The sequence below is a fragment of the Xenopus laevis genome, chromosome 2S (genome assembly GCF_017654675.1).
Source record: "Xenopus laevis strain J_2021 chromosome 2S, Xenopus_laevis_v10.1, whole genome shotgun sequence".
Lineage (NCBI taxonomy): Eukaryota > Metazoa > Chordata > Amphibia > Anura > Pipidae > Xenopus > Xenopus laevis.
Genome location: NC_054374.1, coordinates 29,807,241 through 29,821,249, shown reverse-complemented (window position 1 = coordinate 29,821,249; position 14,009 = coordinate 29,807,241). Strand labels below are relative to the sequence as shown.

General features: G+C 40.2%; 1 protein-coding gene across 1 annotated transcript; it reads right to left on the bottom strand.

Moving 5' to 3' along the window:
• Positions 1–1,386: 1,386 nt before the first annotated feature.
• Positions 1,387–13,697, bottom strand: arx.S (aristaless related homeobox S homeolog). The gene is given in 5 exon segments (NM_001085860.1): positions 1,387–1,646; positions 7,404–7,735; positions 10,046–10,091; positions 11,526–12,303; positions 13,395–13,697. Coding segments are annotated over 5 exon segments (1,584 nt in total). The 5' UTR covers positions 13,582–13,697; the 3' UTR covers positions 1,387–1,405.
• Positions 13,698–14,009: the final 312 nt, after the last annotated feature.

Here is a 14,009-nt window from a genome sequence, read left to right as displayed (position 1 = left end):
CAATGAACACAGGATAGGGTTTGATTTTTTTTTTTTATTAAACATATTAAGGAAAGATTAAAAGAGATCTAAACCCACATTTGAGATTGGATTTTGTAGTTCCATATTATCCTGATCTTGCTCAGCCCTCTCCCTGGTGTCAGTGGTTCTGCACCTGCTCGCGGTTATCTGGGTCGCTGAAGGTTCTTTATTGGGCGTGCTCCATTGCTGATCAGCTTTCCGTGCTCATGCCTGGTGGTGTCTTCATAGATAGTCGGTCAAAGACCCCATGAAATATGGCGCATCCTGGATGTTCACGGTTAGAGGAGCTCCTGTTCCTCCAAGCATCAGCACTTTGTATAAAGAGCATTGGTTCTGGCCAGTCCATGGAGATTTAAATACTCTTTAATAATAATAGTAATAATATTCTATCACACTATACTAATCCATACTATAGTGTTACCATCAGCCTCCCCTCTCTTCCTTCCACCTTCGGCTCCTATTACACTTAAAAAACTCTTGATTTGTTAAAACATAAAGATTTTTTTTTTTTATTCCCAGTGGGGGGGGGTTGATACTTTTTCCATGTGACATATTGGAAAAAGCGCTGACAATCAACAACATTACACAAATACGGTAGCATCGCTTTGAAGGCCTGAGGAACCTCTACAGTTAATAAGTTAAATAAAGGGCTTGTACATAAATATTTCTGCTAAGAACCTCGTGGTATCTACAACACAGATATAACCCTACAGGTTGACAAACTTTTACAACTACACCGAGTGCAATTCTTTTATAACATTTTTCGAATATACAAAGCTCTTTTTTTCCTTAATTATTATTATTATTTTTTTTTAATAATGTTATTTACAGGAGCAACGATCACAGTTTAGTGACTCAAACAGTCCATTAATCTGACAGTTTGTTTTCCCTTTGGTTTGGTATAAAAAAAAAAAACAACCTTGGTTCATGTTGGACAAAGAAATCAATACAAGAGCAAAAAAAGAAAAGATACTCTGATCTTGTAAGTGCACTGACTATCTTTTCAGGCTGGGTTTGTGTCTGTATCCATTCATTCACTATGAAAGCCACGGCACATCCCAATCCAGACTAGAGAGGGGGGTCTGAGGATTAGCATTGCGGTTAAGCATTGAGGGAAGGTCCCATGTGAATAAGAACCCTATGCATAACCAAAACAAGTATTTTTTATTTGTTTGTAAGGAATTTACTCCTGACTCTAAGCCAAGGCTATGCTGAGTAATATCTGCATAAAAGTTACACTCATTATTACTGCAAGGCATCCAGTGTCTGGACTGATGATCTGAATCTTCAAGCAGGACACCCAGGATCCAACAGTCACTGGTCCACATTTGATTTGCTTCTATTCCATTTGGTCTCGGTAGGGGTGTTGGAGGCCTTCCTCGGCTCAGCAAACCTCTTTCCCTGTGTTGTTCCCGGGGATGATATTGAGCTGTGTGAGCTGGGCCGCGTGCTCCTTCGCTTTTAGCCTGAGGGCGGCTATACTGGAGGCCCGTCTGTCGGCTGCGGCCGTGCCTGGGTCGGAGAGCCCACTCAATTGCACCGCACTTTCCACTGCAGGGCTGGGTTGTCTTAGGAGAGCTGCAGCGGTGGAAGCACTGGTTAAAGGAGCCATAGTGGAGAAAAGTCTGCAAAAAAAAATAGACAATCAAAACTTAGCGCCTAGTTTTGGAAGCTGGTAACGAATATCATGGAGCAAAGAGCATTGTGGGCAAATAACAGATTCTTGGTTCTGGTTTGTTCAGCTGTTTCCATGTGGTCATTTTTACGGGCTAAAGTGCATGCATATTGTTTGCCCTAATGTTTCCATCTGCCAGGGGCCAATGCACTTGTTGTGACTATTACTTTGACTTGACAGCGGCACAAGGTCCATTATGACTTCAACTGATACCTACAAACAGGCTTAAAGGGACCTGTCACCCTAAGAAATAATTTCAAATTCTTTTTTATCATGTTAGTTGAGCAAAATAAACTTTACTTACACTGTATTTATTATTTAAATTTTGTTTCCTTCTGTTTTGGAATTATACAATCACAGCAAGCAGGCAGCTGCCATTTTGTGGACACGGTTATTAAGGGAAATTGTGTATCACCCCAAAATCTTGTGTATGAACCAGAATGAGGGACCTAATGTCCATGTGCAGTGTCCTACACAATTACAGAGCCTGAGGAGGGAAGGGGGAATGTGGGGAGAGCAGTGACATCTAGGAAGTGCTGAATGGAAAGTGAAAGTAATTGACTGCCCCTCCTCTATGCCACGGGCATAGAGGCGGGGCAGGTAATATTTGATTGACAGTTTAGATATTTAAACACCTTTATAACAGGTATGGATGTTTTAATGAAAAAAATTTTTGGGGTTCCATATTTAATTTGGAAAGGACTTTCATTATGCAGTTTTTTTATGTGTAGGTGACAGGTCCACTTTAAGTCCTGGGCCTGCCTTCTAGTATAGATTGCATCTAGGGACACAACAAAAGTTTATGGCGGCTTTCAGTGGAGCCAATTATGCTGGGAAATACATCAGTAAATTATGTCTGTGGCCTTGGATACACCAAGAACCCTATAAATCCCTATATAACCTGCTCTTTCATTGTAGGGGTGATTCACCTTTAAGTAAACGTTTAGTAAGTTATAGGATTCTAAGCAGCTTTTCAATTGGTTTTTGTTTTCTTTTTTTAATAGTTCTTGTTTTCCTGACTCTTGCCATCTTTAAAATGGGGGTCACTGACCCCATCTAAAACAAATGCTCTGTGAGGCTACAAATGTATTGTTCTATTTCTATTCTGGCCTCTCCTATTCATATTCCAGTCTCTTATTCAAATTAAGGCATGGTTGCTAGAGGAATTCGGACCCTAGCAACAAGATGAAATTGCAAACTGGAGAGCTGCTGAATAAAAAGCTAAATAACTCAAAAACTACACATAATAAAAAAATGAAAAACAATTGTTATTGTCTCAGAAAATCTCTCTCTCTACATCACACTAAACGTTTACTCAAAGGTGAACAACCGCTTTAAACTCTGAAGATGCCTTTGTGAAAGTGAGCAATATGGCAGCGCCCACTCCCATATATAGTTAAGTGAGGAAACTGGAAGAAAATTTGTAATCTGCCTTTAACAGAGGTATGATATCTATTGAAACCCATTATCCAGAATTCTATGAAAAGACTATTTATTGTATATCCATGGCCAGTCAGTCAAATGTGTTTGATGTCCTTTAGTAGATTAAGGCACGGTGTTCCAAAGCTTTAAAACAGGGGTCCCCAGCCATTTTACTGATGAGCCACATTTAAATGTAAAAAAGAGTTGGATAGCAACACAAACTTGAAAAAGTCCATGGAGATGTCAAATGCGAGCTGTGATTGGCTGTTTGGTAACCCTTATATGGACTGGCAGCCTATAGGAGGCTCTGTTTGGCAGAACACCTGGTTTTTATACAACCAAAACTCCAAGCCTGGAATTCAAAAATAAGCTCCTGCTTTGAGGCCACTGGGAGCAACATCCAAGGGGTTGGAGAGTAACATGTTGCTCACGAGCTACTGGTTGGGGATCACTGCCTTAAAAGAACCCCAAGCATGGCAGATAAGAGGTGCCATACCTCTACTGGGAATCAGTCAGCTAGTGACATGTGTCTCCATATTTTGTGTGACTAAACCCTCCCACCTGATATTGCCAAGTGTTGCCCTCCCTTCATCTTATATAACCTAATGGGAGTGTCTATCTATCTATCTATCTATCTATCTATCTATTAATCATCTATCTTTTATCTACAATCTATCTATATATCTATCCCTATATCTATCAATCATCTGTCATCTATCTATCTATCTATCTATCTATTATCTATCTATCTATCATCTATATATCTATCAATCATCTCTATCTATCATCTATCTATCTATCAATCATCTATGCATCATCTATCAATTATCCATATATCTAGCAATCATCTATCTATCATCTATTAATCATCTATCTACAACCACTGTATCTATCATCTATGTATCATCTATCATCTATCTATCTATCTATGTATATATCTATACAGGTTGACCTGTTTTACCAATATTTATTTAAATGGTATATTAATTAGGGCCTTGTGGGGCCCCTATATCTCCTGGGCCCCCTGCAGCCGCAGGGTCTCCTTCCTCTGTAGTTACAACCCTGTATAGATAGAGGAACAAGCTGATTGGCACAGCTTTTTATTCTTATCTAATTGAGAGTAATTAAGACAATATTTAGCTGGTTGAAAAGAATCAGCCTCATATACAATGTGTATATAAGATAAAGGGCAAGTGGCCACCCTGCTAAACGCAAGGAGCCTGTGAGCCTGATGAAGAAGCTGATTGTAGTTGACTGATTGCTGATCAGAGCAATAGCAATGCACAGAGATCCCCACTCCTGCTCTGAATACATTTCACCTGAGTGCCACTGTCTCCATAATCTCTTTATTGCCTGACTCTGCCATTTTGCTCTTCCCACCGATGTCAGTGTTTAACTGTTTCTCAGCACTGATGGCCTTTTGTGGCGGAATGTAACATTTAGATTGTCCTTTTCCCAGCAGCTTAATGTCAGCAATCCATCAGCCAGCCAGCATCCCAGCACACTGACACAACAGTAATAGCGCCTTCCTAAGGAGGTGTCACAGCTCTTCCCTCAGAAGTCACCAAAATACAGGTGACAGGTCTAACAGCCACACGGAGATCTGTAGCCTCTGTATTAGCCACAGTGATGATTAGGGGTCTCTGCGCTGAGATATTGGAAGATGCAGAAGGGAAAGTGTATTTTAGTGCAGGCTAATCTGTGACACTGACCATTACAGACTGGGGTATTAGTGAGACTCCTGGCTGTGTTTGTTACAGAGAGTTTATAGTCCATACCATCCACCCCTGTGTCTTCGCCTTCAGCTATTGGGTTTGTGGTTAAAGTAAAGACGTGGATTCTAAGTAGGGATGCACCAAATCCACTATTTGGGATTCGGACGAATCCCTGAAACCTTCTTGAAAGATTCGGCCGAATACCGAACCGAATCCAAATCCTAATTTGAATATGCGGGAAAGGAAAAGGTAGAAATGTTTTTTTTTTTTTTTACTTCCTTGTTTTGTGACATATGCAAATTAGGATTCGGATATGGTTCGGGCAGACACAAGGATTCGCCTGAATCTGAATCCTGCTGAAAAAGGCCTAATCCCGGCTGAATCCTGAACCGAATCCTGGATTCGTACATCCCTAATTCTAAGTATCTCGATTACTTCTAATTTGGTGGTTTTCAATGGATGAGATTAACGTGACAGACACCTCCATTTCTTTCCCAAGTATGCAACATCTATATTAACCATAAAGACACAAATGTCTTTACTCCCCCCCCCCTTTTGAATGTGAATGAAATTGTATTGTTGACCTTTATTATAACTGCAAAGTGTATTGATTAAGTTACTTAATATTTAGGAACGTTGTTAATTAACTCTGATATATTCTGAGGGTTTAGTGTCCCTTGAAATCCTTTTCTTTGCTCTTGCTCGGCGTTCATGGAAATATTCCCGTCCCTGTGACCTCCCCAGATGTTTGTTGTATTTCTTTGCAAGTAATTAGTTTGTAATACTTTGCAATGAATTGTGTAGCTCCTTTACTAATTGGGGGTGGGTGTTTGTTGGTCATCAGGGATTCAATAAAACATGTTATTTGAAATCCTATTTAAGGAACAAGAAATATGAGCTAAGCAGATGTTTTTTTCCATCGTTCCTCTGGAGTTAATTGGGGATTTTATCATGAAACTATTATTTATCACTGGTATATTTCACCTCAGCCATATATTTTATGCTTTGCTCCAGCTCCTTCTCTGCTGTGCCATTGTTTTATCTCATGCAGTAAATCACACATTCAGTTCTGCCAGGAACATTCTATCCAGACAGTTTTCTAAACATATTCCATATTTTTCTTACAAGGGAAACTTCCCAATATTCTCTGGACACCAGACAATGTCAGGCAGAGATGTTTGTGCTTCTGAGTCTGCCCAACGGCTCTTTATTAGGTACAGTAGCCATAACCCACTATGCTAGTGCCCCCATAATCCTGTGCCAGGGCAAAGCAAATAATAGCCATTTATATGCCCTAATTGTACAGTTTTTATAGACAAAAAATGGACAGAGAGAGAGAGACAAAGAGAGGAAGAAAGAAAGAAGTTAGAATGGAGAAAAGAAGGGAGAGAGAGTGAGAGATAGAAAATAGTATGACTAGGAAAGGAAGAAATAGAAAAATAAGGAAATAAAGATAACAATATACAAGTTGATAGAAAGAAAGAGATAATAGTATACAAACTGATAGAAAGAGAGAAAGAAAGAATGAATGAAAAATAATAGTATACAGAATGATAGAAAGAGGAAAGAAAGAAAATGAAAGAAAGAGATAATAGTATACAAAATGATAAAAAGACAAAAGAAACAGGAAAGAAAGAAAAAGAAAGAAAGATATAATATATACTGTACAAAATGATAGAAAGAAAGGAAAGAAAGAAAAAGAGAGATAGCATACAACAAAGACGAAAAGAAAAAGAAAGAAAGAAAGATAGTATACAGAATAATAGAAAGAAGAAAGAAAGAGAGAAAAAAGAAATAATAGTATACAGAATTATAGAAAGAAAGAAAGAAAGAAAGAAAGAAAGAAAGAAAGAGAAAGAAAGAAAATAGATGATAGATAGATAGATAGATAGATAGATAGATAGATAGATAGATAGATAGATAGATAGATAGATAGATAGATAGATAGATAGATAGACATAAGAAAGAAAGAAAAAGATAATAGTATACAGAATGATGAAAGAAAGAAAATAGTAAACAATTAAGAAAGAAAGAAAGAAAGAATGAAAGAACGATGACAGTATACAGAATGATAGTAACAAGAAAGAAAGAAAGAAAGAAAGAAAGAGAGAGAGAGAGAGAGAAAGAAAGAAAGAAAGAAAGAAAGAGAAAAAGAAAGAAAGAAAGAAAGAAAGAAAGAAAGATAATAGTATACAGAATGATGAACGAAAGAAAATAGTAAACAGAATGAAGAAAGAAAGAATGAAAGAAAGATAATAGTATACAGAATGATAGAAAGAAAGAAAGAAAGAAAGAAAGAAAGAAAGAAAGAAAGAAAGAAAGAAAGAAAGAAAGAAAGAAAGAAAGAAAGAAAAAGAGAATTTTACTAGATTACTACATCGCAATTTCAGGCTTAGAAGTGACCAAGTGAATAGAGTTGAGAGCTTTGCTGCTGTCAGTGATTCTGCCATAGTAAGTGACTGGCACAATGTAGCCAAACAGTTTAGTCATGAAACTCAGATTGGCCATAGGGAGGCACAGACCGGCACTCAGCACAGACAGGGGAGAAGATGAGAGCGGTGGTGCGTTACCTGCCGAAGGCCGGGCTGATGAAGGCTGGATGCCGAAACACTGCTGCTCCGAGGAACGTGCTGAGTCCTAGCGGAGATCCCCCGGGAGGCAGAGCCGCAGAGCCGGGCGGTGGATGAGGCAGACTGGGGAAGGCAGCGGCGGCCGCGGCGGCTGCAGCAGTCCAGGCGGAGTCCAGTGCAGGATGGTGAGGTGGGAAGGGGCTCGCGTCCAGGTAGGGGCCCAGGGGGTGACCGGCCAACAAGGGCCCGGGGAAAGGGAGGCCCGACGTGTGTGTCTGAGCTCCTGCCTTTTCCCTCTTTCTCCACTTCGCCCTGCGATTCTGGAACCAAACCTAGAAATCGCCCAAAGTAGCAACATGAGTATTATATTATTATATTATGCCAGCAGCAGCAGCGACATATATCTATACACACACACGCATATATACATATATATCCACTCTACAAAGAAAAAATAAATCAAACTTAAATGTTTGTTTAAATGGAACTTGAATTTTTTACATTCTTAAATTCCTTTCCCTATTTTGGAGCTTTTCTGGATAATGGGTTACTAGAAAACAGATTCCCCCCCCCCACATACAGTGGTATAAAATATGTTTTTGTATGAATTCGTTGTGCTGTCGGTGTAAGACAGGAGAGAGGAGTGATATTAATTCATATTATATTAATTAACAAATAAATAAATATATGCGATTCTGCTGTGTCTGTCCTGCAGAAATAACAACATTACGTTTTGTAAACTCGATCGGTATCGTATTCATCAAACGAATTAACACGATCAATTCGATCCCCTTGTTTATGGCTGGATTTTTGGGAAACCGTTGTATAAATATTTAGTTAGACTGTTAGCAAGTCCAATAGGAGGTTTATTTTGTGTATGTATGTGAATTATCACTCAATGGCAAATAATCATTTAAAATAAATGAAGATGTAAATCTGTCGCTCATTTATTATATCCTGCACCGGCTCATTGTTACGAATAAACAATATTCGCTTAGTAGTTAGTAGCACTTTTATTTTATACAGACAGACTACACTGAGTCAGTAAAACTCAGACACAACAGACAGAAGTGTCATATTAAATCCCTGTCTATTTAATCGCACCACCTGAATCTGCCGATGAGCCGGGACATTCCACTGTCGCTCTGTGTAAAAGCTGCACAAATAAATCGCCCTGTCTGTCCTGCTGCTTCTGCTGCAGAATCTCCATCTGCTTCAACATTACCATGTGGTATTTAACAATCATAAATGCCAATTACATTGCATATTAAATACAGAGCTTTTTTTTAAATATAAAATAAACACTGCTTGTATTTAATATCTGGGCGGAGTGGAGGGGGAACCATTGGGTGTTTAGTTAATTCAAGCCGGACAGAAACTCTTTTATGACTCACAAGCGATTTGTATTATCCGCGCAAGAGTCCGTGCAATGAATCAGTTAGCGCCACGGATAGCGCGCAGCAGCTCTTTCACGTCCTCCCTAAATTTACCTCTAACTTTCCCACGAATTCCCCCATCTCCAAAAAAAAAAGAAAAATACTGAGTTGCTGTCACTTCCCTGTTTGACAATGGAGAAATGTGTCAACAAGAGCAGGGAGAGCTGTCAGCTTAGCGCCTGTAATGCAAGAAGCTGTTGTGTATTAAATGAGCCATATGGAATTTATTATCCTTTATCAGCCCTTCATTGTAACTGTAAAGTGATTTGCTCAGCTCCCAGGCCAGGGGACATCTGTTTTGTGTTGCCAATTAGGGCAATGCCAGTGTTTATCATGAGATGGGGCTAATGCACTCGGGTATGGCCAGCAAACACCTCTAATAGCTTTGCACTCACTCCCAGCCCCGGCTATTAGATCAGCGCAGGCTTATTGCTATCAAAAAAGCTGGCAAATCAAACAGCATTAGCCATGAAATCAACCTGTTTGTTCTAACGCTAAGTGCGCTTTTATGGAGACTTGAGCGCAGCCAAATGGAACTTGTTTATTCCAATGGCAGAAAGAGAAATAGAGAAAGAATATCCCACCTTAGCAGCTATGGACACTGCTTTCAACTCCAGGGATCCTCATCCCTCCCCAGTAGCCTTCAAACTTGTGCCTTTCCTTTAGCAAAGGCGCAATGTAATAATTGCCCCGTTATTTGATTCATTAATTCCCTGGAATTCCCTGGAATTGTTTTCAGCTCAGTATTTAGTCAATACTGACATTGGGAGATCTATAAATAGGCACCAAGTGGCCCATATATTTATTATTGGAACAGCTGAGGCAATGAAAGAGAAAATAAAAAAGGAAAGAAAGAAAGAAAGAAAGAAAGAAAGAAAGAAAGAAAGAAAGAAAGAAAGAAAGAAAGAAAGAAAAAGAATAATAGTAAGGGGAAAGAAAGAAAGAAAGAAAGAAAGAAAGAAAGAAAGAAAGAAAGAAAGAAAGAAGTATACAGAATCATAGAAATAAGAAAAAAGGAAAGAAAGAAAGAAAGAAAGAAAGAAAGAAAGAAAGAATATACAGAATTCTAGAAGAGAAAGAAAAATAAATTTACTAGAAAATAATTTACTAGATCACTACATAAGAAAAAGGAAGAAAGAAAAAGAAAGAAAGAGAACGAAAGAAGAGAGGCTGAGCATCAGGACGCCATGAGCAGCAGCAACTCACCTGTACTCTGGCTTCGGTCAGATCCAGGCGCATCGCTAGCTCCTCTCTAGAGAACAGAGACAAGAAATCCCATCAGATACCGAATATTCTACCCAACCAGTCCTTGTAACCTGGGCCTGAGCTTGTATAGATACAGCGCAGCGCAATACTCTTGTTAAATATAGAGATCAGCCTCCCTGTCACTAGACTTATACAAACAATTGCTGCTCACAATAATAGCTGTGACATGACACACTTACACACACTACAGTCACAGCCCTGCTCACTCACTCAGTGCTTCATATTTACCTACAATGGGGCTAAAAGTAAAATTATTTTTTTTAAAAATATATGTATATATTTTAAGTTTCCGTTTTATGCTTTAATGTATAATTTACGGGAGCATCAATTGCACTAGAATCACACTCAGCAATATCCTAATCACCAATGTTTGGTCATTAATAGAATTGTTACAAGTTCTTCTTAACGAGAATTACTGAGACGAGTTACATTTAATTCCCCTGTTGTCGCAGTGTCCCAAGGAAACGCAACCAATGAGTATTTACTAATTATTTTAATGAGAGTATAAAGGTTTTTTCTATCCATCCAGTGGGATTGTACTGCTGTTGCCTTGAATACAATTGTGTAGCAGATCTTCGCTAGGTGTTCATTATTTTTATTATTAGTAGTAGTACTGTTATTATTATTGTTATTATTATTGTTATTATTAATATTATTGCTAGTAGTAGTAACAGTACTATTAGTATTATTATTGTTGTTATTATTATTAGCATTATTCATATTATTACTAGTAGAAGTAGTAACAGTAGTATTAGTATTATTATTATTGTTATTATTATTATAATTATTATATCCAGTTAATTTCGGGATTGCAACCAATGTAATAATATTCGTAGCAATTCTTGACAATGTATAATGCTTCGGAATAAATCGGAATAATTTAGTTAATGATTCAGTTTATCATCATTATAAATATATCATAAAATATATATATATATATTTGTGTGTATATAAGAAAATCATAAAGTCTCGTTTTCTAGAGTATTTGGATACTATGAATCTTAAATTATATATATGATACCAGGTCTCTACCAGTCATTCTCTGCTCCATCTGTCCCCATCCAAACTGATCAGCAAGAATACGTCCTCTTTGGGGTCCGGCCTCAAGATTAAACCCAATGACCCGGGGGCACAGGCAGGAGTAGAGAGGGGTAGAGACAGGACTTGGATTTTGTTTTGAGGAGTAAGAGACAGGACTTGGATTTTGTTTTCAGTGCAAGAACCTCTTTAATTCTGCACCGAGAAATATTTTTCTTAGTAGACTGATGTTGAATTCACTAATTTTTAATCCCCATTTGCTGTGGATGGTTGGGCTGCTGGACCCCTGATCATTATTATTATTATTAGCACCTAAGCTGCGACTAATTCACTTAGCAGACTGCAACAACCCCCAACCCCAACAGCCCCCTCGCTATTGTACCTGGTGAAGACATCAGGGTAGTGGGTTTTCTGGAAGGCCCTCTCCAGCTCCTCCAGTTGGTAACTGGTAAAGGTGGTGCGGTACCTCCTCTGCTTGCGCTTTAACATTCCCTCCTCGGAGTCGCTGCCGGCAGACAGACACACACTCTCCTCTCCGTCTTTACCATCAGCATCTGAAGAGTGCAGCATCAGCTCCTCCTTAGGCGACAGCTCCGCGTCAGTTCCGCACCCGGGAAGTGTCTGCTGCTGCTGGAAGTGCGGGAGCTGCTGATCTATTAGATGCCCCCTGTTGGGGTTGCTGGAGTTATGTTGTTTGACTGATTCCTCTTCTTCTTCTTCCTCCTCTTCTTCGTCCTCCTCATCGTCATCTTCTTCATCCCTGGGACTCTGAGAAAGGGCCCCGAGTCTGTCCTGTAAAGAATTGCAGGCGGTGGTTGTGGAGCTATTTTGCATCTGCGACTGTTGCAGGAGACTCTCCGGACTGGACTCCTCTCGCAGCAGCAGGGGGGCGCTGTTCTCTCTGTACGACTTGCTGCGACTGATGCTGACCTGTGGGGCCTGGCTGATCTTTAGGCTGTGACTGTCCCAAGTATTTTCCCCTGCTGCTCCCCCCAAAAGTAAAATGCGATCAGTCTTTTCTGAACGAGGCACCCCAGATCTGTTATCAGCAACCGACTGCAGCTGTATCCTGCCACCGACCCCCACAGGACCGTACAGTCTCCTCAGTTTGGGGGGCAGGTGCAAATCCCCTTCAAATGGAGCATTGCCCTTAGGGGACCCTACATTTGGGAGACACAATGAATGGAACAACAATTAAATCATTCAATGAAGGTGCTACACACACAACTTTACTTATAATAAAGCAGAAATCTAATCAGCAGGAATTGGGCCAATAGAATAAAAACAGTCCATTTTTTGTGCAGTTGTTTCCCCTGCCATTGCTAATGCTTCTTCCTGACTCGGATTCAGCTCATAAAGCAGCTTTGATGGGTGGAGGGGTCTGCCTGCTAATTGGATGCCTTTGGAAACTGTCTAATTATTGTCAACAAGGAATTCCAACACATGTTCCAAGTAGATTTCAACTCCAGGCCCGTCTGAGTAGGAGGGATCCAGATACAGGAAATTGCGCTTAAATATCACTTTGCTGCGCCTGGACTGCGCCATTAAATGGGCAGCGGGCACAAGGCATGCTGGGAAACATCTGCTTAAATATAAAAATAGCCTGAATTTTTTTTTTTTTTTTTTAAAATTCCAGATTTTACAATTTTTTTTGTGAAAACATCGAATTTTCCTTGTGCAGTAAAAATCAATGAAAATTCCCAGACACACAGGCACTGGCAGATCATGAATGTAATTCGTATAAAATAGCAATAAATCGAATAAATAAAAGCCATACGCGTTACAGGTTGGAATGGCAAAAACACACTGATTTATTTTATTATCCAGTAAAGGCGAATAATATTGCCCCGCTGCCTATAAGAGGGATCTAATCGAAACCATTGAAAAGATTCGCTTAAAATATATTTTAAAGAATTGATTTCACCGTGTCCTAAGAAATAATAAAGGTTGCACCAAATATCTGGGGTGATTCGTATATAAATATAAAGAGATACATTATGATCATTCCTCTGAATGATTACCCAGTGTTGCAGAAGGAACCATGTGGTTTAGGAATTCCCAGGAAAATGCTGCTTCCCTGGCGCCACTTGGCGCTAAGTTTGCGTCTAGTGATACATAAGAGCAGCTGCGGGTTTCTGGGGGAAGAAAATTGCAGTGAGTGAGGGGAATAGGTGCCAGGCCTGTTTGAGCTGCTCTATAGCGAAGCCAGGAATTTGGGCGCAAGTGCAAGTGCAAATTGAGCGCTTTTTACCTTCCAAAGTTTTGTCCGGATCCAGCCGATGTGCCAGGGAAGGAATGCTGTGGGCGCTCAGCAGTCTCATCTTGCAGGGACTCCTCCTGCCCAGGATACTGTCTATACAGTAAGAAGAGAGCAGGGTGGGGGATTTACTTTTACATTCCGGCCTCTCAGAAGTCTCCTGTTGGTAGTGGCTGCTCATGGCGGTGTCTCTAGGCTCAATGCTGAGCTCCGGACTGTCTCAATGGGACGAGGAGGGTGTGAGGATCCCAGTACATCAGTGCCCGTCTCTCCCCTCTTCTTGCTCAGGGCACCAGTAAGTGGCTGAGTGATGGGCACAGCTCCTGAGCTTCTCTCTTCCACGTGTTCCACACAGCGAGCTACTGGATTGGCTGCGAGGGGCTCCGCTACTCTTAATGCACCGAGTGGCCAATGGCTGCCTGCAAAGCCTGTTCTGGATCGGCTCATTTGCATGGATTCCGGGGAGAGTCGTTACTATTGTGAGGCGAACGAGCTGCTAAACGCCAATTACTTGTCACTTCACTCCATAATGACATGAGTTGTATTACTACTCTCAGTGTTTCTTCCACCTCCCCCCATAAACAGCAATGAACTCGCCTCTATCACTGG